Source organism: Exophiala oligosperma, assembly GCF_000835515.1.
Source record: "Exophiala oligosperma strain CBS 72588 unplaced genomic scaffold supercont1.1, whole genome shotgun sequence".
NCBI classification, from domain to species: domain Eukaryota; kingdom Fungi; phylum Ascomycota; class Eurotiomycetes; order Chaetothyriales; family Herpotrichiellaceae; genus Exophiala; species Exophiala oligosperma.
The window spans coordinates 1,091,602-1,116,983 of record NW_015622818.1 but is presented as its reverse complement, the minus strand read 5'-3'; the positions used below and the strand labels follow the sequence as shown (position 1 = coordinate 1,116,983).

Genomic DNA, 25,382 nt, shown 5'->3' with positions numbered 1-25,382 from the left:
TACTGGGAGTAGACTAGGACCAACGTCAAACGGGCGGCTACGGGTGGGCTTCAACTCCCCGTACAATAGGCTGTTTGGGCTCTTTAGGCCCCATAATATCCATTATACAGGCTTGACTGTGACAGCAAAAGCGTCACCGAGGTCAGCTAGACTCTCTCTCTACTGTAGGGTTTCGTTCGTGAAAAGTGAAGCGTCGAATAAACAAGATCGACCTCCTCCCAATAACCGGTATTAATTAGACCCAATAAATACTCCTTCCAACTTCCACCACTCCAACCACACCGATCTCTTCTACAACTCAACAACACCCTCCGCTGGTGTCTGATCTTTCAACGCTTCATAGCTATCCACGTGTCCTTCCCACTCTCAATATTTCATTATCGCGCTCCATGTTGAGCGAGAACAACTGAACTAATTGATCTGCGCAAATCGTCTTGTCCTTGCGCGAATCCACCGACATCCTCAAAAACACAACAAACGCCTGAATTGGCTGCGGCTCTTGCAGCGCCCAATCAACCACATTGTCACACCGACCTTTTGCTCCAGACTCGCCCACCACGGCGTTGTCAAGTTATAACAATCTCGACACTTCTGACGACAAGATCTATACCGCTCCACCGCCACCTCACTCTCCCAGCTCCGAAGCATCGTCCGCTGGTTCTCCTTCCCAACGACCACCGCCCTTTTCTTCCCTCTATTTTCCTACCGACGCCGAGCTCGATCGAATCAGAGCAACTGTCACCGAGACTGCTTGCGACTCGCTCCTAGCCAGTGCCCCGGCGCCCTCCTTTGAGGAGGCTCTCGCCGAAGACGAGGTCGAGTGCAAGGCCGAGGCCGAGACAAAAGCCGCACTACCTCCCGATACCAAGGCGCAGTCTTCCAGAGCGGTTGAAGAAGGCGAGCCTCCGCCACCTTACACCGAGGGTTCAAGTCCGTTAGATTCCTTTGCCTACATCATGGCGGCAGCAGGAGGTGCAGCCAGCATCATCACACAAGTTCAACAAACCCCCGGACCGCCGATCAATACATTAGGAGGTATGAAATGGTTTCTTGCGCTAGTGGAAACAGCGTACTAATACAATATTCAGCAGGAGAAGCCGCTGCAGATGAACACATCACTTTGGATCTGAGGTACGGTCTACTCCGGAGCTGAAGCGAAGGTGGGAAACTGACTGTGACTAGGGGCACCCGCTTCACGCTTTCCAGAGAGGAATTATTGACATTGCCCGAATTCGTCCTACTCTCCCTCTTTCCCAATGGCCTGCTACCAGACGGCCACATGAACTCGTTTCATGACGGCGATGTCTATCCCGTCGACGTACGTCTCTCATCTAGAACCCATCCCATCATTGTCCTTGCAAATCCTTCTATTTATCTTGGAGACATTACTTATCGTACACAGTATGACCCAGCATCCCTGCAGTATATGTTAAACTTCTTCCGTGACGTCGCACAATCAATCCCTTCAAGATCGCCTTCACCAACCACCCCCTCCGAGAATGACCCCATCTCAATCGAACCACTTCAAGGTTCTACCAAAGACATGCTTCAAGACAGGGCGGGGATTATTGTCTTGAGAGAAGACCTCGACTTCTATGTCATTCCTCCTCGCGCCGACATTGAAGCGTTGGAAATGACCGAAGTCAAGAGAGCAGCGGGAAGGTCATTAGTCAAGCAAAACGGCATCTTCTCGGGACTCAAACGGAGTGAAGAAGCCGGAACCACCGAGCAGCATCTAATAGAGATGCTGACTGCCGGGTACGTTTGCTTATCATACGTTTCGACGTGCTGCGCTGACAAAACGCAGGGGATTCAATCATGATGACAGCTGGGGTCATCGAGCAGGAGAACCAAACAAAGCAGTCATCTGCAGTCTAGCCCTGGCTCGGTTACGGACAGACGTCAAGGGTGACATCGCAGGCAGTAATGCCGTCGGCATGGCTCAGAAACTACTACTGTTCTGGCGAAAACCCGCGAGAAGATGCTGGTGGGAAGGAGTAGAGTTGGATGATGTTGCAGGTGTTGAAGGCAAGGTGAAGGTCTGGATTCGAAGAGTATGGACTCTTGAAATGGTAAGCACCACCAATAAAGTGAGGTTCTGATTCATTTGCTTACATGGTCCACTTTAGAGTGTCATCGGCTTGCGGTGATATGTCACTCGTACAAGGATTCGGTTTAAATCAACATGGGCATGGTTCGTTTCGGACATCATTCAATGCCTGGCTCCTTTTTCGTGATATCCCTTTGTTAGGCATGCTAGTGGAGTATTGTGGATATGGAATATGAGGTTGTTGAGCGACAATTGCCACATATGGCCTTGTATATCAAGCTCAAGTTTCGTGAGTGGAATACACATATGGCACTTCTGGTGGTGATTTTCCACGGGCAGAGACCGCTCCATACACAAGAACAAGTCTATTGTGTTCTATCCTGTTTCTTCGAGGGCGATGGTGAGGAAGTTTATTTTTGAGATGGGTGATGTTTTAGTGTATCATAACTTATCCCTGGTACGTGTGGTCGTCGTCGTCGTCGTCGTCGTCGTCGTCGGTTTGGGTGTAGTTGCCTCGGTGTCCGAAGTAGAGGTAGATGTTGTTGCGTCCAACGCCCCTGAAGCTTTTGTCTTTTCATACTCTGGTCTCAACAATTCGAATCCCTCCGTGACCCTTCCGTAAGTGATACCTCCTAATCTACATATCGGACGAATGATCTGTGGGAGAATAGAGTACGGGTCAGTATATTTGAGGGACGGGTCGGTCGATTCATGAGTACTCTTGTAGGGGTGGGGGAGGGGGATGTAAGAAAATTTTTCACATATAAAAAAACAAAAGAGAGAGAGACTCACATCCGGATCAATCATGTTCAGGTCCTCGTTGATGGCGTCCTCCCTCACCCAGAAATTTATTCCCTCGAGAATGACCATCGCGCCAGATTTGCGTCCCGGTTTGGATCGACTCTCGAATTCCCTGACCTCGACGAGTTTACATTCGATGGCGAACACCGATTCCTTGACCCTCGCCGGCTTGACGTGAGTACTGGCCTCGGGGTGTAGGCCGGAGAGGGACCACTCGGACACTCCGTGGGGACTGTTGATGGAAGTGGCGTTGGCTGCTTCGATAAAATGTTCAGAGACCATGTTCAAGACGCCTAGAAGAAAAAATTGTGGGCGGTCAGTGAGAGGTTTCTTCGAGAATACTGTTGATAAAGGAAGAGTGAGGGATATCCCTTGGGCACCGAGGTAGGTAGGTACGTAGATACTCCTCAAGTAGGTAATAAAGCAAACTCACATTCTCCCGTATCGATCAAATTCTTTAGTGTATCTTTGGCATTTTGAACATTACCGGAAATTCCAACCGTGAACATAGGAGGGTCAGAACAAACTAGGTTTGTATATGAAAATGGTGCCAAATTTGATGATTTGCCTGTTTTTTTTTCCCAGCAAAGTATTTAGTATTCAATATCCGTCCTCTGTATCCGTACGTTCATCATCCGTAGGTTCATCATGGAAAAATTCTCAACTCACCATCTTTGGAAACGGTACTATAAAACCCGATAGGTCTAGGTACGATTCCTGAAATCAATAATTTATAATTAAAATTCGAAGGTCTCCCAGGAGCATAGGGGTCGATTTCGACATGGTCTTTGTCCAAAGACTCTCCGTTATCGTTACCACCTTGACCCCATTTCCAATTTGGATCTCGAGTTTTTGTAAACTTCCACGATGAGGACGACGAGGAAGCCGCATGACTTTCAGACCAATCTGGTCTCGAGGCTTGAACTCGAATAAAGTCAGGGTGTGGGTTACGATTGATGGAAGCTTCATGTTCTGCTCTTTGGACATGTGCCGCGGCGACCGGATGGTCGTCGTTGTCGGACGATGATGGAGGTGAACGAGGAGACATAATGATGAGTGAGGGAGTGAGTGAGTGATTGTGTCGTGTTAAGACAATTATAACAAGAACAAAAAAAGATGGGTTGACGTCTCTTACAGTAAATATATCGGCGTGAGAAAGAGTAAGCCACATATATATATATATAATCCCCGAACCATCGTTTCCCACCACTCTTTCGCTAAATAGTCTCCTACCGCTTTGCTCCCCCGCTAACGACTATTTCGTAGAATTGCTCCCTCGTCTACTCCATTCTGCTCCCTTCCTCTCTTTCCGCTCCTCTTCTACTCTCTTATACTTGTAAGGGGAGGCTCGCGAGGGGTCAGACAGGCCAATAGAGATAACAACACTTACTAGCGGTAGCTATAGCCCCTATGTACAGAGACTCAAAGCCTTAAGGAGGCTTTGAGGCGGATGCGGGTGGTCACTGCTCCTCATCCGTTCTGCGTCCGAGCTATCCTAGCTTGGCTTGTTTGCTGTGTTTGGAGGGAGGCCCTAATAATAAACCCCCTTATTATATAAATGCTAAAGGCGCTAACCTTCTCCTTTTCTTTCCCATGAAATTATATCGAGCATTTTCCTGATCATCCAGACGTCTACAACACATATACTGCCTTTGATTCCATGGACAGTCCCTTCATTCTCCACGATAAACCTCTATTGCGCATTCCATATATCCCGGGTCCATATCGGTATGATGGACCCGACATAACAAGGCCATTTGGAGAATTTCCAAGGCGAGCTGGCTTCTGTGGCTCTCGAAACGACATTGACGAGGAACTCTTGAGATCTAAGTCTGACGAAGAGCTCTCATCCCTAGCCCAGGCATGGCTTTTCTTCGGACTATTCTCAGAGTTCACCTTGCTGGACGATGCTAGCCCCTATATCGGACGACAATCGGTATTGGGAGGTCTGTATGAGTACCTTATGTTCAACGACATGTCATCTATGGTTCACCGCTTGCGCCAGCGTCTAGTGGTTCTGCCATTTTCTGAACGTGGCTCCTGGCATTCGAATTTGTTAGAGTGTCTCCACACCGTCGATACTACTGTCACAGCAATCGATGTTTAAGGTCGACATCTAGATGCAGCGTTGCCTCCTGTTCTTCTCTCTATTCGGTTACTTGTAGCTTTTGTCAAACGCGTATTTGAATTGTTGGAGGAACCATCTCCCGGATTCTGGACTCGGAATCTCACTCGAAGCAAATTTTTCAGCACCAGATGGCTCTTTTTGCATGCTTTATCTGCTTCGGCGTACAATAAATGGCTTTCGACGTTAAAGGATTATCCGACAGAGCGTGGCAAGCGCCAAGAACCACGTATGAGCGATTTCCTTCTACTTCGCCTCTTCGAACAGCATAACTGGTGCCCGTCACAGGCTAGGCGCATCCTATATCTCCACAATCTACCCACTGCAAATTACTTTGCTAGCGTTAATCGACGACCCCTGCAACGTATCGATCACTCTCGCTGCCGCGATTCACCAAAGTGTGTCGCCCACAACGTCTCGTTAGCCCCAACTACGCAACCAGCGACTTCGGCATCGGATGCTGCAAACGGAAGAAATATAGAACAATACCGGACAGCACATGTGACGGCGGACTGTTCTTGCAGGAAGATGGTAAAGGTCGAGCGGGAGAAGATCATCAAGATCATTAGAGCGGGTGGTATTCCATTGGTCTGCATGACGTTTGGCTCCACCGCCTTAAGGATTGTGGAAGCTCGTCCATGGACTAAGTATGTCGCTGTTTCGCACGTCTAGTCTGACGGCCTAGGTAATCCAGATACAAATGGACTCTTTAACTGTCAAGTCAAGAAACTACAGCAGTGTCTCAGAAACGTGTTTGGAGGTCTGACGTTCAGAGGTTTGGCAACGGCCCTCGGACGCTCGGATTTACTCTCGATAGTCTATCCACGCCGTCAATACCTTTGGCTTGATACACTGTGTATTCCGATTGTTACTAGCAATGACCAGGAGGAAGAACGCATCAAGAACAAGGCGATTAAACACATGGCCGCAATTTACGCTGGAGCCGAAACTGTGATTGTATTGGACGCTGAGCTGCAGCAGTCGTCAATTCAGCCCGCATTGTTGCCGTCACAAGAGCGCGAGGCTCTTGCTGCAAAGATTTATTCCTCGGCTTGGATGGAGAGATCATGGACGTTACAGGAGGGTGCCCTAGCTCGAGAACTTTCATTTCAGCTCGAATCTCAAGTTTTCCGTCTAGGGTTTGATGGCCTACTCGACGAGGAAGCGCCAAGTTGGCAGCATCCTCTTGACAATTTCGTTTGGTCTCGAGCTGTGTACGGCATGACTTTTGAAAACGACGGCGCAACAGAATCGGAGTTGCATGCCAGCAGACTTCGTTTACCTATGTCAGTTGTGGCACTGACCCAGCGCGCATTGCAAAGGGAACGGATCTAGCTTACTAACCTTGCCCCCGGGAGTAAACGAGAGGCCGCGATTGTGTGTTGGAGATTGTCACAGTTCGTGGAGACATGGAATAGCCTGATCCAGCGCGAGACGAGTCAGAAGAAGGATTTATATCAGATTGTTGCAAATATGCTCGATCTCAGTCCCCATAAAGTACAATCTCATATCCCAGACATGTCTCACGCAGTCACTACAACCACTCCTCCCCAACAAGCTCGATACTTACCTCTCATCGTTCGAAACTGTCAGGTCCTTCCGATCTCACTGCTATTCAACTCCGGACCACGTATACTCGATCCTGAACGCCCTCAAAACAGTTGGCTACCGACCGAAACCAGCGAACATGGCATCATGGGCGATCAGCTTTCGGCCTGCGCTGGATTGTCGTGGAGATCCAATGGTTTGTTCCTGGATAAGGCAACTGTACACCGAGAGAGCTTGGTGGCTTACGTGTTCTTGGAAAGGCAAGAAAGAGCGCCAAGATTCAGGATCATTGATCAGGACGGGGGCTCCGAGACCACTTGGGTTGTGACCGTGAACGAGTCGATGGAGCCAGGAACGGACTCTGCACACTCATCCACGGAGGCCTGCATCGCAACGGAGCGTGCGGCTGCGCGACTATATAACGAAGGGTTTGGCACTTGTATACTGGCAGAGAGGTTTCCCGAAGGCGTTAGTCACGACCAAAGCAAAGCCCTCCTAGGAGCGCGCTTTAGCATCAGAGAAAGAACTGGTTCTCTGCTGACATTGCGATTCGACAAACCCTTGCTTCTGCTGCTGAACAAAGACTCCTCCACTGAGACAAATATCCCTGTTGTCAAGGCTGAATCTTCGTTAAACGATTTTGACTTCCTGGTCGAGTATGGTATATGCTACACTGATTCCCGATCTCATGACCAGTGTACTGGGTCTTCTTGTATTTCAGCTGACGCTGGGCGTAGCATCTTCGCCACATCACGATATCAAACTCCGTCACCGCCAAATGCTTTCTGCTCGCAGTCCTTAGACAACTAGAATCGCGGCAACAGTGAGTTAGGTACTGGCCTAGAGTTTTCTGTCCCACACCTTTCCACGCGCTTTTTGGCGTGTCCTATTTATTATCCTGCCCAGCACTCCAGACTGGCTATCCAATCTCGACCTACCCCCGGCCTGGGAAATCGTAGCTTTAGGAGTCTACTACCTGGTATGTTCAACCACACTGCTCTTTGTCATCTCCATATTCCCATACCAGATGCTCCATATGCCGTTGAGCTGGCTCGCCTACAGGATTTGGCTCAACAGCTTCGACCCTGAGTGGGCTAGATCGCCGATACATTTCCTCTTTCATGAAGCCGAGTCAATCATTGGCGGGGTAGAAAGGTCGTTCCGCCGCGCTTTTCGACGAAGTTCGGCGCTCATGGGAAACTCTTCCCTGAATAATGTGGCCTTAGAGTGACACTTTCGAACGCAAAATCTCAACGGGAAATACCATATTCCTCAAAATGGACAAAGTAACAATACAAGTCGCCGTTATGCGTCCGACCTTTTGAAGAACCCGTAGGCGGGAGCCCGGCAAATGGGCACGTGACTTATAACCTCCTATGTAAAGGTGAGGTTGAGCACGCCACAAAACCATCGCATGTCTCTCAGGGCAAAAACGGACCGCGAACATCATGAAATTGTTGGTCCCAATTCGAAAGTTCCGAGCTCCGTTCCATTCCAGTAAGACAGTCGACATCGCACCCCCGGCGCACGCGAGCCGGGGATGAGCACTTACCCTGGGCCCGATCCGTGGCGAGAGCGCGAGAGCAGTTTTTACTCACCTTGGCATATAAAGAACGACAATAATCACCTCCAGGTATCACGGCATACCCTTACTAATCGAGAAGAACATAAGGCTTTCGGTAGTCCTAAGCAAAAGCGGTGCGAGATCACGTACGATAGGCGGGAGATCTGTAGTGTATCCGATCGTAAAAGGCCAGATAAGGCCCCCTAAGCCCGAACATTAGGCAGCGTTTTCTATAGCTCGCCTAGTGCTCGGGCGCGCTCCCTCGGCGCTCCCCTATACTCTACCGTGGCTCCTGTAACGCTCTCTCGTACTCGGCCGGGCCTCCTCGATGCTCCGGCATGTGCCTGATTAAAGCGGCCTCGCTCCCTTTCCTGAACGAAAATGGCAAGGGATAAAATATAGTTCGGGGTATACGGAGTATATAATATATATATATATATACACTTACTCCGTACTTGTACCTAGGTACTCCGTATATACTCCGTAATCCCCGGAATGTCATCGCCCTCGCCCGCTTGGCTGACTCATCTCCCGCCGCTTTGGTCTCCCGCTAACGACTTACTTATACAGTCGATTTCGCTCCCTCGTCCGCTCTCTTCCACTCCCATCCTCTCCTTCGCGCAACCCCCTTGCGCTTCCTCCTGCACCTTCACGGCTCTGGCCCGCTCCTACCGTACCCCCTCGCCGGCTATGGAGGCTTCCATTCGGGCTCCAGTTCCATACACGCCAACGTTACGCACATTTAGCTGGTGGTAACTTTACCCGATCACAGTTATTCCTTCCAGTTGGTCGTTTATTTCTCCTCCGCGTCAGAGGGTTGGCAATCAAGCCCGTCTCGTCCTTGTGCACCTTCTTGTGTCCCTTCTTGTGTCGGCGCAAGTCGGAACACCCGTGAAGTGTCGTCCACAACCCTCGACTCGCATGCAAAAGGACGCGGCCGTACATGTGTGTCTCCAAGGAACTTAGGCGTGTGAAGTGCTTGTCACAAACCTTGCATATGTGCTTCTTCTACGCGTTGGCGGACGGACATTTTGGATGAAAACTGTCCCATCATAGGCTATAACCTATAGCTGAATCGGTTTCAGATTTTCAATCTTGCTTGACCAGTGTCAGATCCATCCCTTCCATTCCCGGAAACATGGCTTTGAGGACAGAAAGCTGGTCAGAGCGTCCAGTGTTGACATAAATGTTCGCAAGATGTTTCATAACGACAGTCGTCCGAGGATCATCTTTACAGAGCCCGTTTTCCTGCGTAATCTTGCGCAGTATCTTCGTGCAGTTCTTCTCGGCTTCCTCCAGCCGACCAGATAAAATCTGCACATGGATGCACCCAGACATGGTTTGAACCCAGTCAGGATGGTCATCTTTGATGAGAGAAAGCATTTCGAGAAGGACTCGTTCAGCATCATACCATCTCCCGCAAAGCACATATGCTCGAGCGAGATTGCCCTTGGTCATGTTCATTCCGACATGTTCCTGCCCAAGTGTGCGTTCCACCACCGGTATCAATTCTGTCAGCATATTTACGGCTTGTAATGGCCGGCCACGCTCACAAAGAACCTTTGATAGATCGTTCACCGACCACAAAGTGTACGCATGCTCTTCGCCAAGTACTTGCTTGCGTGCTTCAAGGACGTTGGCCACAAGTCGTTCCGCAACACCAAGACGCTCTTTTCGCGCACAAAAACACATTCCGAGCTCGTTTCTTGCCATGAGCGTGTCCGGATGGTTCTGACCAAAAAGTTTCTTTCTCTTCAGTAGCACTGATAGTAATAACTTGTGCGCTTTCCCCAGGTCTCCAGCATGGAGGTATGTACGACCTAAGTTGAACATTGCGTTCAGTGTTCGAGGGTCATCTGGACCGATCCTTCTCACCAAGCCGTTCACAGCGCGCTCGCCGGTCCATTTTGAGAGATCTCTTCTCCCTGCCAGCCACAGCGTTTGGGTAAGGTCATCCAGCGCGATACAATAGCTGATGTGATCCGGCCTCCATGGCCGCGCCCAGTGCACAACCGATGATCTTGACCACCATCGCACATTAAGAATTTGTCGTTGGACATCGAGGGCCGCCTCCACCTTGAAGAGATTCCAATATATGTGAGAGAGACTGCGCTGAGCCCTTAGAGAATCTTCGTGCGTTCTGCCAAGTGTTCGAACTCTGTACGCGATGATTTTACTCTGCAATCCTAGAGCTGGCTTCCAGAGGCCACTTTCGGCGTATACCCACGCAAATCTCTCCATTTGGTCTGCCCTCTCACTCGTCTGCGGGAACGACGGAGTGTGAATTTCAAGCATCTGCAGACATGATTCAAGATGAGGCAAAAGAAGCCTTCGAAACCTTCGTCCTGACGTTTCGAGATTCGGGGAGATGCATCGAACCAGAAGCTTGATGGTACAATCAAGCCAGCAGAGTAGTTGCTTTCCATCGGACAACCTAGTCCTGGCCCATCTGTGAATGACAGGGTGCAGTGAGCATACCTCGCGGTCCGCATCGTGGTCAATAATCGAGTAGTCACACAGGACTCCGATGGCCCGTCTAAGCCGTGTCTGTGCTTCTTCAGAACGACTCGAATCAAGTCGGAGAAGATCCGGCAGTAAGATCCCTGAAGAGGAACCGCTCTCGCTCACTGCCCACGAAACATCAAAGATGTGCTCCGATATCGAACCGAAATGCAGGAACGCGAATATGTGCATCAAGACAACCGCGTCCTTATAATCGACAGATTCTCGCTTCTCAATTCTTCTGAAGGGTATTTCCCAAGTAGTGATGACGTCGGCCTCTTCAGCACTGATGGACCTCGGAGAACTGAGCAGGCGTTGGCGGTAACCAAGGTAAAAGTGGAGATATCTCTCAAGAGTGTAGACCTTGCGTCGAATTGTTGCTCCTGCGTGGTCCAATGCTATAGCCAGGTAGCCTAATTCGGCGGCAATGCTCTGGGCCAGGGTGCGCTTAGTTGAACCCGTCTCACTTGCCTGATCGCTCGGATACGCCGACCTGAGCAGGAGGGTTATAGCTTCCTCGGGATCCAAGCCTTGAAGGCGGAAAGAACCAGCTGTAGCATAGATGGTCACGTTTGGATTGCGCGTCGTGATGAGAACATGCCCATGCGCCCCGGCAGGAATAAACTCTGAAATGTCCAATTCGGGATCGTCGGCATTGTCGACCACCAACAGCCACGGCTTGGGTTGTTGAGATAACCAATACTTGCCGGCTGAAAAGGTAGAGCCCTTGCCTGCTTGTTGCCCCAACAATGCGAAGCCAGCTTCGGCGTTCTCACGGGAGCTGGCATCGATCCAGAAGACGCCCCAGTAACTAGGAGTTGCTGTCAGAAGCAGTTCCAATGCAGTACCATGACAGGTTACCTTGATCGATTCGCTTCCGCGTATCTGAGGCAGAACTGAGTTTTTCCAGAACCTCCTAATCCGTAGATGGCCACAATCATATGCTTGCCATTGTCCACCTGTGCGGCGTCAGGATTAAGTGCTTCCTTGACTCGATCTGCCAGGAGCTGTCTTCCGACGAACCGAGGACGGGAGCAACGAGGTACGCAGTACAATTCGTTCAAGCCGTATGCATCTGCTTCTTGTGAAAGGGACGGCTCCAACGAAGGTCGAGCTACAGTAGTCTCAGCAACACCGGAAAGTTCCGAAGTGCTTTTCGCACCGTAAGAGTAGTAATTGTTCCCGAAGTGCACTCTGCTTTCATTGATGAGATTGCGCTCAAACGACTGGCCAGCCATGCCGATATCATATCAACACTTTGTAGGGGAGATTTGGTTTAGTGTATTGGTGTGCTTGATCGAATGAGTTTTCGAGAGGACGAAAGAAGCGAGTTCTGCGGGGAGCGCAGAAACTGAGCCGTCGTTCCGCTTGGGCCGTCCCGCATGACAGAGAGCTAAAAATGATCACGGCGTTTAACATTCTTAGTTGCCCATTGGCCATCAGCTTCTACTCCGTACTTAGGGGCCTGTTACTGGTACAATACGACCTCATGAGTCAGGGGCCAATGGCGCTAACCCGCCTGCACCAAGAACAAGTCTGCAGGTCCTCAGCGCCCAAGTTTGATATCTCACAGTCGGTCTCAGTCTCCATCTACTTCCTGTTTCTTCAGTTACAGCTGTGTTTTTCACCTCTTGATCGATATTACGCTGTACCATGGTTACAATGTCCTCACTTTTCATAGCTTTGGGGTGCGTATTCGCATTTTATGTTTATCATGCCATCAACGTTCTTCGGCAACGTCGTGTAAGTGTGTTCAGCGCTTGGATCCAACTACGAAGTTCCTGATTACTCTGCAGTATGATATGCAAATGGGAGTGGCTCGTGGGTGTCAACCGCCCCCGAGGCTGTTGAATCAAAGGCCGCTTGGTCTGGACCGCCTCGAGCAAATATTCAGGGCGGACAGCGAGTCTCGCCTGATGGAGCTGTTCTTATTTCATTTCAGGCTCTGGGGCACAACCCTCGAGCAAGTATTTCTTGGCTCCCAGGCTTTCGGAACAATAGAACCAGCCAATCTTGAAGCTATTCTGAGCACCCAGTTCGAAGACTGGGGCATGGGCCCGAGACGAAAAGTCATGTTCCCCTTTTTTGGAGACGGCATATTCACCCAGGAAGGCGCTGACTGGAAACATTCGCGCGAAATTCTGAGGCCCCAGTTTGTTTTTAAGCAGTACGAAGATCTGGAAGTGTTCCGAGAACCGGTCGCCAATCTCCTGGAAGCGTTACCCACAAATGGGGTCGTCGATCTCCAACCGTTCTTCTTCCGGTTGACCTTAGATGTGACCACAGCATTCTTGTTTGGAGAGTCCGTACACTCCCTAGAAAGGCCTGGCACACCGGGAGAATCTGAATTCGCCAGTGCGTTCAACACAGCTCAAGACTTCATTGCGAAAAGGATGAGACTACAGGACCTCTATTGGCTTGTCGGTGGGAGAAAATTTCGGCAGGCCTGCAGTGATGTTCATCGCTTTGCAGATCAGATCATTGATCGAAATCTATCCAGAGACTTGGACCGCGTTGAAGGACAAAAAAAATATGTGTTTCTTGACTTTCTCGCCAGAAATACGCCAGATCGGAAGGCATTGCGCAGCCAAATCATAAACATCTTGGTTGCCGGCAGAGATACTACCGCATGCCTCATCTCCTGGACGTTGTGAGTGGACATGCAAAGCCCCGTCCAATTGACCGATCAGGCTGACAAGAATTGCAGCTTCCTTCTCGTGCGACACCCAAATGTCATGGACAAACTAAGATCAGAGATCGCATGCATCTTCGACAGTAGAGTGGAGATTACACGATCGGACCTGAGAAAAATGAACTACTTGCAAAATGTCATAAAAGAGAGTAAGACCCTATGTCATCAGCCATATTTTCTCCACTTCCAACCTGACTTCCAAATGCAGCTCTCAGACTCTATCCTTCTGTTCCGGTGAACTCTCGGACAGCTCTGAAGACCACTGTCCTCCCAGTTGGTGGCGGGCCGGATCTCAAATCCCCAGTGTTTGTACCTAGAGGGGCTTCGGTTGCGTACAGCGTGTATTCAATGCATAGACGGCCCGACTTCTATGGAATGGATGCAGAATTGTTCCGGCCCGAGCGATGGGAGGAACATATGCCCCTTAACGACGATCCAACCAATGCAAAATGGGGGTATCTTCCCTTCAATGGAGGGCCACGAACATGCCTGGGCATGGATTTTGGCCTGACCGAGGCGGCATACACTATCGTGCATCTGATTCAGAGGTTCCCCGGGATTAGATTGCCCCCCGGGGAGAAGGTGGAGTTAATTGGCGTCGAGAAGCAGACGATGACTCTAGTGGTTTCAATCACCGAGGGGTGCAAGGTTGAAGTGAGCAGAGATCAGAAATGAAGGCATTATACGCCTACCACTCCCAAACAATACCCGAACCGCCCATTGGGCTTCAGAGTACCAGTTCAGTAGGCCCACCAGGAGTGTGGACAGTAGACTTATGTTTCCTTAATCGTCGAGCACACTTTTCCCTCCGAATTGGTTCCCATAGTGCACTCGTGAACTGCCCTGTGCTGTGTTTCTATCGTATCTGTGCCCAGCTCCAGTGCCAGTGGCTCCGGCCGCATGCTCATCCCCATACCTGACTCGAGCATTCTCCATGGCCATGTTGCCACTGAAGGCGTGACCACTTTGGCTGGCGATTGCCTGCTGCACGGAATCTTGGAGTAGCGGATCGACCCCTTCTGCCGCTTCTTCCAAAGCATCAAGACGGTGCTCTTCCTTCAACTCTTCGGCCTCTTGAGCACTTAGCTGCCGCTGGCGATCCCGGGACGCTGGGAAGAGGTCCACCAAGGCATCGACAAGTGCCGTGACATCCTCGATCAGCCTGCGGAAGTTTTTCTCCTCGTACAACGCCCAAGTCGCTTTCTGTGCGAAGCTGCTTCGTTTCTGGCACCTGAATGCCAGTTCTCGCAGCTTCTTGCGTATCGATGAGATGTCCGGCTCAAGCTCGCTGTCGGCGTCGTACACGACCAGCTCGCCGCCGGTGACCTTTGCCTTGTACTTTTCCGAGACTCTTTCTGCGTCGGCAAACAACTCGATGATCTCCCCCAAGATCTCTCTGACCTTCTGGCCCCTTTCCGTCGTGTCGGTGGCCCCCTGATGGGACTCTGGTGAGTTGTTCACAGCCTCCGCCCACCGGGACAGGCGGAGCTTCACGACGTCGAGCCTCAGTAGGGAGCGTTGGAAGTTCTTCCCAAAGTTGCGACCCAGCTGGACGTATTCGAAGCAATCGACACAGGTGGTGAAGAGGCCGGCGACGCTCACGGCGCCAATGACCAGTCCGGCAGCTTCTGCCATCCTATTTCGCCGGGAGAGGTCGGCCCGAACGAAGGAGAGGGCGACGGAGGTGCGTATTGGCAAAACGACGACTTTGGGATGAAATACGCCCTTTGGTTCAGAGGGAGAAGATCGAACTGGGGTGACGTCTCAGCGCAGTTGTTTTGGTACAAATGGCTTTGCTGAGGTCGCTTGTCCAGCGTAACGCTTCTGGACGCGCAGGGAACCCTGGCGGCGCTCACTAGCCTCCATCAGGGCTATATATATAGCTACAGTACCTATATATGGTGTATGTATGGGGATCCATGCGTACTGGGTACTACTACCTATCACGGAGAACTGCGAGATGACCGTTTTACCGTCCTATCCGTACCAGGTTGACCACCCCCTCATTGTGGATGTAGATGACATCCTCATACAGGTACCCTGTAAACCACGTTCGAGCCCATGGCGCCTCCGTACAGGACCTACCTGTCTACTATCTACAGACTACCCCCCCGGTGTTCTACAGTTCTGCATCAACTTCACCTTTCCACGGCCCTACACACCTACAACAACAAACCATCATTTCGAGACCTCTCAAGAGTGGGGGTTACTAGGTATACAGCAGACACGAATTTCGATAAAACTCATGTACACATTTGCATGCTACGCAAGTCTCCTGGAGATTATGTACTCAGCGACCCAAACACACGTACAGTACAAACCTTGCTCGCCAAAACTCACAACCAAAAAAACAAAAAGTCCAAAGGGGAAAAAACGCTAGCAATCCAACCATGCTCATCACGCTTCGTAAAACAGCCCCTATCCATCATGCCCGTGGTGCTCAAGAAAAGTTCTGTGAAAAGAACGGCATAACTCGCTCGAGTGCTTTTCTGACCTCAATCGCCTCCTTTTCCATCTTGATCCTCTGAGTCCGCATGGCTTCAATGTCATCCTGTAATCCACGATGCTTGGCCTGCATGTCGCCATGTTGACCACTCAGTCCGTCGATTTCACGCCTGAGAATCGCCTTCTCCTCCTCGTGAGCCTCAATGTCCGCCATCAATGCTGACAATTCACCCTCCTTCCGCCGAAGAGCTTCTTCGTGCTTGCTGCTGGCGCTGGTCATACTCGTGATTTGATTGCGCAATTCCTCGTTCTGACCTTGAAGTTCTCGTAGAAGCTTCTTGGCATTACCGAGCTCGTCGTTGGCATGGGCAAGCTTCGTCTCTGCGTCTTTGTCAATCTTTGACAACGTGCCTTCGAGATCGTGGACCTTGCGTTCCTTGCCGGACAATTCACTCTTCAGAGCACGGATCTGCGACTCGTAGTCCTCGGTCTTATGCTTGGTCTCTTCCGCTCGTAATGACTCGGAGCGCTGGAGTTTCTTTTCGAGTTCCTCCGTTGTGCGCTCGCGCTGGGATATTTGACTTCGTAACGAACGCACTTCCTGCTCGAGAGACGTGGATTTATTGTCCTTTTCTCGTTCGGCTTGATGTAGGGAAGACTCGAGTTCAGCAATCTTCCTGTCCTTGACCCCCAACTGAGACTTGAGCGTGCGGAGTTCCTGACTGATATTTTCGAGCCGATTGTCCGTTGACGAGTGATGCTTCTCGACGTTCTCAATCTCTTCTTCCAACCGCTCAATTTGTCGCTGCATGTCTTTCTTCTCCGCTTCGAGTCTTGTTATGATCTGACCGGCTTGCAACACTTGTTCACGACGCGTGTTCAATTCTTCTTCGGTCTTCTTTTTAGAATCGAGAGCTGCGTCGAGTTGGTCCTCCAGAGTCTCTTGCTCAGTGATGGCTTCGGATAGCTTCTCGGTCAATTCACTTTCGCGATATTGGAGACGCTTGAATATCTCCTCCTTATCAAGAGCCAAGGCACGTTCAGCCTCAAGGGTCTGTCGGACCCGCTGGACGTCGATTTCAGCACGACGTCGTTCGTCTTCGACACGATGGCGCTCGGCAGCTTCTTGTTGCATCTTGGTCTGAAGCATCTCAATCTTTTCGTCACGCCTCTTGACTTCGCTCGCAGTCCTGGTCGCTCCTAGCAGAGGCTTCATCCGGACAAAAAGACGCCACCAGGGGTTTGCCTGGAGGTCGAGATACACATTGAGGTTCCGTTGAATGACCCTAGTTGCTTCCGCTCGGTAAAGCTGCTTGAACGCCACACGTCGCTGCATAAACCCACGAGCGACAGATTGGAACCTCGACATGATGTCTCGGATAAGACTGTCTCGCTGCTCTTCCAAGTCCGCCAGCACACCCGCTCTGAAAAAGACCTTGGTCAAACCTACTCTATAGTTTTGGCCATCCATCTTCAGCCGGTCGAGCATAATCTTAGCAGCCTCCTGGCCTCCAAGGTAACCTTTAGGCATGTTTTCACAGAGCACTTCATACCTTGATCTGAATTCAGCAAAAGTGAGTCTGTTAGGGAAACCTGTTCGCGCAATCCTTATGCCTTCCAGCACACCGTTACACCGCAATTGGTCCAAGACGAGAGGCGCGTTGAACTGTTTGGGCTTCTTTTTGTGATTTGGCAAAATGCAACGAACAAAGTGTGGCTGTGTTGAGTGCAACTGTCGCATCAAGGAGCTCAATTGCTCTTTATGTCTCTGAGCAACAGTCCGGAACAACCCCTTTTTGACACGACTTCGAGGGCTGTACGGCTCGTCGACTTCATCAACACAATCGCCAAACAGATTGGCAATGTGGCTGTCTTTGGAGCATGCCAATAGGCGGGTAAGGTTGTCATTCAGAGGGTCTTTGTTCTTCTCAAGCCAGCCTTCGGTAGAGTATTCTACTTCGGCAGCATAATGAGTCAAAATGAAACCTTGTCTGGTCTTTGCCGCCGCATACTTGGGGGTTTTCTTCTCCCACAAGGAATGGAGCTTGTCTGTAAATGACTTGTCTGTCGCCTTGGGCATGACAGAATCCTCATCCAGGCAAGAAAAGATACCAATGGGGTTAGGAAGCTCGATCAAATCGATGGTTGGCTGAAGATCCTTTCCGAAATCGATGAATTGCCATTCGATTTGTTCTCGAGCATATTCCTCTTGTTCTAAGACAAACATATAATGGTTGAAGAATTGTTGGAGCTTTTCGTTTGTGTAGTTGATGCAGAGTTGTTCAAAGCTGTTGTTCTCGAAAATTTCAAAACCGGCAATATCAAGTACTCCGATAAAGTGACTGTCATCGCTGCTGACACCGCCCCGATCGAGTTGGCCGTTGATCTTGTTCACCAAATCCCCAAAGCCTCGTTCATAGATACCCTTGGCGAGAGCGTCGAGTGCAAGCCTGACCTGCTCTGGCGTTTGGACTTTCTCGACCCATTCTCTTCCAGCCTTGACTTTGGGGTGAAGTAAACCTTTGATGAATGGCTCGGTTTGCACCCCTAGAAGTCTACAGGCCTTATCAACGGATGCTTTCGCCTCCGGAGTCAAGGTCGCCTGGTCAGCAGCCCTGCTTTCTTGTCGTACGGCCACATTTCCGAGGTGCAGGATTGCCGCGATAGTCTTGAAGATTGCCATTTGCTCCTTTTCTGAAAAGTTCATGATATGGAATGCTTCGATCAGGGTGTTCCACTCATCTCGATCAGATACGCCACTGATGGTTTCATTTCCGGCACGGATATAGGCGAAATTCTCTACATCCATTCCGGACAGAAGGAGAGCGTCTCTTATTCTTTGGTCTGCTCCGGCCAGTAGCTGGTAAAATATGTGGTAACTTCTTTCTAGCTGACTGACTTTTACGACTCTTGACTTTTCGAGGAGGTACCAATCGATAAATGCACCCGCGATCTGGCCCGATCGCGTAAACTGAATCCTGATGAATTTACCGAATCTTGACGAGTTATTGTTTCGTACTGTCTGTGCATTGCCGAAAGATTCAAGTATAGGATTTGCACGCAAGATCTGCTGGGAGAGGTTGGAAAGCTGCTTGCCAGGAGTTCTGCCCGTTAATGGTGTGTCCAGGTCGGATGTTGCAACAGCGGCGAGGTACTGGATGACCTTTTTAGTGTTTTCAGTTTTGCCGGCGCCAGATTCTCCAGTGACTAGAATACTCTGGTTCTCTCCTTCTTCCACCAGTCTTCGAAATGCTGCATCCGAAACAGCAAATATGTGTGGGCGTGTGTCTTCCCTGGTCTGGCCTTTGTACATTCTAACATAGTCATTGCCATAGATGGGCAGGGGACAATAAGGATTGATGGTCACCAAGAAGAGACCGGAGTATGTGTATATGAGATCGGCCTGGTAGCGAGTGTAAAGATTGTGTATGACTGAGGCTTCGTTAAGATGGGTGAGTTCTGCCATGTCGTCGGCCTTGTCGAATTTGGCGGGGTTGACCTTATCCACCTCGTCGATTTCGGTCTCAATTTGTGAACCATTTTCGAACTGTACTAGCACCTTCTTGCCAGGGAGTTCCTCTGTTATCCAGCCCCTCACAAAGGCTTTCTCTGGATCCTTAACCCACACATATCTTTTTCCAGAGAAATCATTCTCGCCCTCTATGGCGGAGATCCTGTCCTCACTCTTTCGCATCTCATCGGACTTGATGAATTTTGGCGCAAAAGTACTAGACGTACTGGACTGCCTCTGGAGGGACTGTGTTCGGACATGGTGCGGGATGGAGGTGAAGGAAGCTGAAGGCGAGTAAGACTGTTGTCTTTCGTGTCTGGAAGCGGGAGTTGGAGACGCAAAGTGCATTGATCTCGACATGCTTGCCGGAGACATCGGTGTCGCTAAAGACATGTCTGAATTGTATGACCTGCTGAAGGAGTGGTGTCTTTGAGAATGGCCATTGAATGGGGAAGTATCTGGACTGCGATCATGGAGCAGCATCTTGCTGCACTGTCAAGATGCCTGTCACCATACAGAGACAGCCAAAACAGATAGAGTGTCAGTGCACAGGCACTCAGCAACTTTGGAAACCGTTGTTGGGACTGTGCACGATGTATGAAATCTTGACTGACGGCTGGCTCTTCATGCAAGTGACGCCGCTTCAGAAAGCAATAACAAAAGCCTCGCGAGTTGTATTGCCCTGGAGACCGACAACGCTATTCCTCCACAAGCCTAGCGTGTGATGGCAGTTAGAGGAAATCCTCCAGTTCTTGTAGCCGACCGTACTCACGCTACGGTGGTGCATATCGGACGTGTAAGATACAACACGTGAAGGGGAAGGTCTAGCGAAAGACATTTCACTCAGTGCCGCCCATTTGGAAAATGCCTCCTGCGACACTGTCCAGTTAACCAAAACACCATTCATCACTCAGCTTATTGAACACACCCTCAAGAGCAGCAGTTGGCAAGGCCCCCTGATCGTGGAGTGATATATATTGTTATGTACCAACCTTGATGGACATATCTCAGGAGTAAGACCATTCGAGCTTTTGTCTCTGCGTGTCCTATCCTGTCCTCTCTTGACCTGTCTTGGAATCGCCAGCTGGCTCGATGATGCCTTCGAGCGACTCTACTAATCAGGTCCGTCTTCGCTGGCTTGCAAAAGTGTTGCAGTGATATCTACCGCTCTGTCTGTCGCGTCTCGCGACACGGCGCAATGGCGCACTCATATTCTTCGAACCCGTTCTCCACGGGCACACCTTCCTATGCTCCTCAACAGCCCTACTATCCTATCCCCCATAATGGCATCCAGCAGCCTATACATACACCTCCGAGCTTAACACAGCAGAACTCGCTGCAGAATGTCTACCAGCACCAACCTGTGACGAACACATCCAGATTTGAGTCAAACTCGCAGAACTTGGGACCGGCGCCAACCTTCGATCCTTTCCACCCTCCGCCGATTCCTCCTTCTACTCTCAGCGCCGAATTCTTCAAACAGTTTACCAATGCTGGCTTGCCACCTCCACCGCCTCCTTCATTTCCTCCCGTGCCTATTCCTAGCACGGCTGGTTTTCCTCACTTCTCCGCGCAGCCAACTGCTTCAACTTCTTCACCGTACAATCCGTCACCTGTACCAACATCCCATGCCTTCGCTTCAAGCGTCAACCTGGTCGAACAAGCCCGGCATCCTCAGCAGGAGCCGTCCTCAGGCAGGCAGACGGGATCAAGAGAAGGAAGAGATCTGCGCCATCTAAATGAACCTAGTCCTCGATCTTACCACACTAACCGAGGCGGCAATGGCCAACCCGCCCGCCCTGCATCACGAGAAGTCGATGACAAAGGTATGCCTCAATCCGCTAAGTCACATTGCTGCTCATTCTTCCACAGATCAAACGCTTCCTTCCTTCGGCTCGCGATCGGATTTGGAACTACTTTTTGCCAACCTTCAGAACCAAGCTCCACAAGAGGTTGATGAGCATGTGGCAAGTTCTATATCTATGGGCGAGTATGCTGGCGCAAACAGACAGCCATCCGAAGAACCTGGAAACGTGTCTCGTGGGTGCAAGTCGATGGACATCATTCGAGAAATGGACTAACAGTTGCTCACAGCATATGATCCCACACGACCAGCAACAATTGATGATCGAACTATGGGTTCTTTTCGTACAAGGGTCGATAATCACCAAGCTCACACGCAGAAGCCAATACAACGCAGATATGATGATAAGCCTGTACCTGAGCTTCGCCAATTGGCAAAGGGTGCTCTCCTGTCACTTGTGCCTCATAAAATCCTCTATCCTGAATTGGTTAAAGAAGGTATTCATCCTCAGGTCCTGAGAGAACTATACGCCGAATTGGGTATCAAGGTGGATCCTGACCAAGTTCAAACAACGCAAAATGCGTCAGCCGAACCAGTCCATCGCGCTGTCGCTCAGGAAGCCGCGCCTGCCCTACTTTTCAGCCAGCAAAATCTGCAGAGCACGAATGACGAGACACCATCAGGTGCACCACTAAGTGACGTTTTGCACAATACAACTGTGACAGAGAAGCAGCAAGCAGCTCCGAACCCCAGCATAGAGCGCAAAGATCGAATCGCCCAATTGCTTGCCGCCAAAGCAGGCCGACCGAGCCCTTCTACGCCAAATACAGGCTCACCTGCGCAACGGCAGGTGTCGCTACCAGCGGCGTCTCCTGCTAGAGCCGCTGAAGCATCCAACGCCCTTCCATCAGCTCCGAAATCTCCACATTCGCAACAGGAGAGCCCTGAAGTATCTCAGGCTCAGAATACAAAGGCGAAAGCTCAGACGGAATTGGTTCGTGCAAAAATGGAGCAGCTCAAACGAGAAGCGCAGGCCAAGAATACCAACATGGCACAGCCGTTTTTCGGGACGACAACTCAGTTGCGGAGTTCGATCAGTCAATCTGGCTTGATTCCAGGGCTGTTCATGACGCCAGGAGGCTCTGCTTCCGATGAACCAGGTACTCATGCAGACAACGGAACGTCTGTAACATCGTCAGACGAACAGCCTCATACTATTTTCAACCCTTTAAAGCGCTCCTTGGCATCCGATCCCGCTGCCTCCAGCATCGAACCTTCCATGAAGCGAACGCACGTTGACGATCCTGAAGAACAATCAGAAGGCGAAATCATTGAAGACGAGAGCGATGCAATGGCTATGGGCTCCGAATCTGGAACTGGAGAGGTTCAAAATCAGCTTCCCTCACAGCCATTACCAGCTACTGTCAAGTCAACAACACCGGTGCAGCCATTGCGCAGTGATTCTGCCACTGAAGCCGGAAAAGATAATCTATATCGCATAAAGCAGACAGAGATTGAGGCCATGCGCAGAAGGATTGCTGAACTCGAGCAGCGTAACAAGTTGAAACGAAGTAAAAGCGAAGTCGAATCGCCTGTTTCTTCAAATCCGCCGACCCCGGTCATGACAAGGACCGGAAACCCGTTGAGCAGCCCCCCTACTTCACAGTCTCCAGCTATGAGTGGAGTTGCTGTAATGTCTAAACAGCCTCGATCAATCACCAAATTAACACCTACACAACTTGCGGAACGCGCAGCTGCATTGAAGGCTGACCTGCTCAAACAGCGCGCGGCACGACAGAAGGTCTTGCAAGATGGCCTGCCGGACCTCAATCTAGAAGTTTCCAAGACTGAATTGCGAATTAACAAGATACGAGCTGATCTCTCCCAAGCTCGAGCGAATGTCGAAAGCTATAGATCAGCGTTAGCACAATCCACAAACCTCGAAAGAGAGCTTGCCGAAGAGCTTCACCGCCTGGAATTGCAACTTCAGGAAGGCCGTACGGGTCAGAAGCAATATTTTGACGAGCTCCAACAAATCAAAATGGAAAAATTAGCCGAAGCTCAAGAAACCAGACCGTCCAAAGTCGTCGAAACAATGCCTGATGCACAGCCAGCCACTGAAGCCAGTACTCTTGCTACATCCACCTCAACACACATGGAACCGCCAGGGGTAGGAGATGATGGTGGCTCGACTAAATTTGACCAGCTACAGTCTGAAGACGTTGCCTCCAAAGCCCTTCCAAAGGCCGATAACGTTGATACTGTGAATGTTTCTGGAGGCCCTGAAATCGTCTCGGATAACGAAGAGCCTGAAGAGCCCGTTGTGGGTTTTGACGAAGAGTCTGAAGACGCTCAAGGCGAGCAAAGCATCACACGAGCTGATACTCTTCAAACCCAGGAGATGGAAATCTCCCCTGCGCCAGATTCGGTGCCCGAACAATCATCATCCGGGGACATGGACTCTGGAGAGCTAGCAGAGGAAGATACGTCGATGGATATGGGAGAAGACAGTGATGGCAGCGCGAGTATGTCTGACTCTGAGGAAGAGCTGGAGGATGATGATTATGAGCCAGCCGAAGTTGAAAACGCAAGACAATTCCGGCAATCCATGGAGTCAGACGAATATGATCCCGAGGAAGCTCCTGTCACTGATGCTACCCCGACTACAAATCCATTCGAGAATGAAACGGACTTCTACGACCCTTATGAGCATGCTGAAGACGTCGACGACCCAGAGAATGCCGAAATATCAGAACCAATAGAGGCAGATCTTGCCTCTCAGCCCACCGCGGCTGTTGAGACATTATCGGAGGTTCGTCCAGGAAACGCCCAGGACGACGCTGAGTCCGGTCCCCAGTTGACGGAAGCGGACACTTTGGTCAATACGCAGCTTGTCTCCGACGGGAAGAGTCAAGATGAAAAGCCGGCCATTCTTGATGATGGTGCGGAACCTATCACACGATTTGTTCCGTATAAAACCCCTCTTTCAAACTTCAAGGACTTTCGTTTCCATGCCGACTACAAGGACAATGTCAAAACTGGATACAAGTCGTTGACTTACTCCAACAATATTGATCCTTCACGCCCAATATGCCCCACCGAACTCTCTGGAGAAACTTGCACAGACCCATCTTGTGAAGAGCAACATCTCCATCAGATAGGTCTTTCAGGTACGACTGCGCGCTGATCCTGTTTCCATGTCATGACTACGATTGGTTAGTACGTGGGCCTTTGTACTAACCATTTGTTGTTGTCATAGAAAATGCAATCCTGGCGGAGATGACCTCGGGCAGCAATATGGACAAAGCAACCAAGGACGATTTCTTCAGCGGTTTAAAAGAAGTCATCGCTGATCTGCGTGCACGAGATATCAAAGAGTTCGACGGAGTGGCTAATGCACTATCGGAATTCAGACGAAAGTTTTTTGCTGCGAGGGACGGGAGAGGGACCGAACATGATGGCGGTGCTTAAGGAAAATCGCGGTCCTTGTGAGGTTATTCCTCTACCAGACATGACTACATTAGAGCTATGAATTTGGGTTTCAGGATTGATCGGACCACTAGAAATCCTCAGATCTTGTTGGAGAACTCGACATGTCTGTGGAAAGATACGTTTCCATCTCGAGTTACAAGACAGTCCATTTTCCACGAAGCCTTGAGGCAACATTGCATGCCTAAGGTAGTGCCTCCTTTTTTCTTGACTGTACGAATAGCTCGATAATTGAGATGGCATGGTATTGGATGGCCCATTGAATGTATGTTGGTGAAGAGGCGCAACAGAGGAGGCAACGGCCTCGAGTGAGAATATGTTGTCAAAAAGGCATACAGGGCCTGTAGGGTTAGCAAGTCTCTTGCACTTCCTCCTACTTGTATGTCTCAATGGACCCCGATTTTTGCGACACTCAGGATAATCAACGTGTTTCACATCTGGTATATATTCTGTATTCAAGACTTCCATTGCCATGACCACTTGCATGAGACGCGGTTGCAGCATCCAACGTGCGGTCGTTGGTATACACGATGAGCTGCTGGAATGTAAAAGCGTTCCAGAGAGACTCTCCCATCACTCGCTCGTGTTCATCATCAGTTGTGACAAGCTGCAAACCTCCTTCAAGACGTGTCATTGATACAAAATACAGGTTCTGACAAATCCTCGCTGAACAAATGCCAGGGCCATGCGTGTAGGAGCCAGCGAGAGGAAAAAAAACGCCAAACCACCAAAACACCCTCAAGACCGCGGCGTCTGTCGAAAATCGTACACAAGATCACACGAATATCTAACCTAACGCCAGTAGCCGCCCTGTTGTAAAACTTAATATAGGCGTGATAGGTCTGACCGGC

The 25,382-nt window shown here is 50.3% G+C and overlaps 8 protein-coding genes across 10 annotated transcripts; 4 read left to right on the top strand and 4 right to left on the bottom strand.

Annotated features, from left to right (window-relative positions):
* The first annotated feature begins 212 nt into the window (after nt 1-212).
* Nucleotides 213-2,546, top strand: PV06_00384 (uncharacterized protein). The gene is made up of 6 exons (XM_016400881.1): nt 213-1,035; nt 1,089-1,131; nt 1,183-1,318; nt 1,403-1,758; nt 1,808-2,072; nt 2,130-2,546. The coding sequence occupies exons 1-6, from the start codon at nt 957-959 to the stop codon at nt 2,148-2,150; spliced, it is 900 nt and encodes a 299-aa protein (XP_016267934.1). The 5' UTR covers nt 213-956; the 3' UTR covers nt 2,151-2,546.
* On the bottom strand, nt 1,124-3,988 carry PV06_00383 (uncharacterized protein). The gene is made up of 5 exons (XM_016400880.1): nt 3,521-3,988; nt 3,285-3,419; nt 2,843-3,144; nt 2,116-2,707; nt 1,124-2,063 (listed from the first exon to the last, which is right to left on the bottom strand). Exons 1-4 carry the CDS (start codon nt 3,897-3,899, stop codon nt 2,492-2,494), a joined length of 1,032 nt encoding a protein of 343 aa, XP_016267933.1. The 5' UTR covers nt 3,900-3,988; the 3' UTR covers nt 1,124-2,063; nt 2,116-2,491.
* A 523-nt stretch (nt 3,989-4,511) lies between these two features.
* PV06_00382 (uncharacterized protein) lies at nt 4,512-7,326 on the top strand (the record flags this gene model as incomplete). The annotated part of the gene is made up of 5 exons (XM_016400879.1): nt 4,512-4,797; nt 5,017-5,623; nt 5,723-6,262; nt 6,335-7,185; nt 7,262-7,326. The coding sequence occupies 5 exons, from the start codon at nt 4,512-4,514 to the stop codon at nt 7,324-7,326; spliced, it is 2,349 nt and encodes a 782-aa protein (XP_016267932.1).
* Nucleotides 7,327-9,177: 1,851 nt separating this feature from the next.
* Nucleotides 9,178-11,828, bottom strand: PV06_00381 (uncharacterized protein; the record flags this gene model as incomplete). Its single annotated transcript, XM_016400878.1, has 2 exons — nt 9,178-11,401; nt 11,452-11,828. 2 exons carry the CDS (start codon nt 11,826-11,828, stop codon nt 9,178-9,180), a joined length of 2,601 nt encoding a protein of 866 aa, XP_016267931.1.
* A 570-nt stretch (nt 11,829-12,398) lies between these two features.
* PV06_00380 (uncharacterized protein) lies at nt 12,399-13,957 on the top strand (the record flags this gene model as incomplete). The annotated part of the gene is made up of 3 exons (XM_016400877.1): nt 12,399-13,240; nt 13,298-13,431; nt 13,491-13,957. The coding sequence occupies 3 exons, from the start codon at nt 12,399-12,401 to the stop codon at nt 13,955-13,957; spliced, it is 1,443 nt and encodes a 480-aa protein (XP_016267930.1).
* Nucleotides 13,899-14,942, bottom strand: PV06_00379 (uncharacterized protein). The gene has a single exon (XM_016400876.1). It carries the CDS (start codon nt 14,915-14,917, stop codon nt 14,066-14,068), a length of 852 nt encoding a protein of 283 aa, XP_016267929.1. The 5' UTR covers nt 14,918-14,942; the 3' UTR covers nt 13,899-14,065.
* Nucleotides 14,943-15,513: 571 nt separating this feature from the next.
* On the bottom strand, nt 15,514-19,829 carry PV06_00378 (uncharacterized protein). The gene has a single exon (XM_016400875.1). It carries the CDS (start codon nt 19,719-19,721, stop codon nt 15,723-15,725), a length of 3,999 nt encoding a protein of 1,332 aa, XP_016267928.1. The 5' UTR covers nt 19,722-19,829; the 3' UTR covers nt 15,514-15,722.
* Nucleotides 19,830-20,124: 295 nt separating this feature from the next.
* Nucleotides 20,125-25,055, top strand: PV06_00377. Of its 3 annotated transcripts, XM_016400872.1 has the most exons (4): nt 20,125-21,064; nt 21,111-21,278; nt 21,333-24,212; nt 24,302-25,055. In XM_016400872.1, the coding sequence occupies exons 1-4, from the start codon at nt 20,437-20,439 to the stop codon at nt 24,511-24,513; spliced, it is 3,888 nt and encodes a 1,295-aa protein (XP_016267925.1). In that variant the 5' UTR covers nt 20,125-20,436; the 3' UTR covers nt 24,514-25,055. The 3 variants fall into 3 exon arrangements, with proteins under 3 accessions (XP_016267925.1, XP_016267926.1, XP_016267927.1); XM_016400873.1 differs by having other exon boundaries at nt 21,333-25,055; XM_016400874.1 differs by lacking the exon at nt 21,111-21,278 and having other exon boundaries at nt 21,333-25,055.
* Nucleotides 25,056-25,382: the final 327 nt, after the last annotated feature.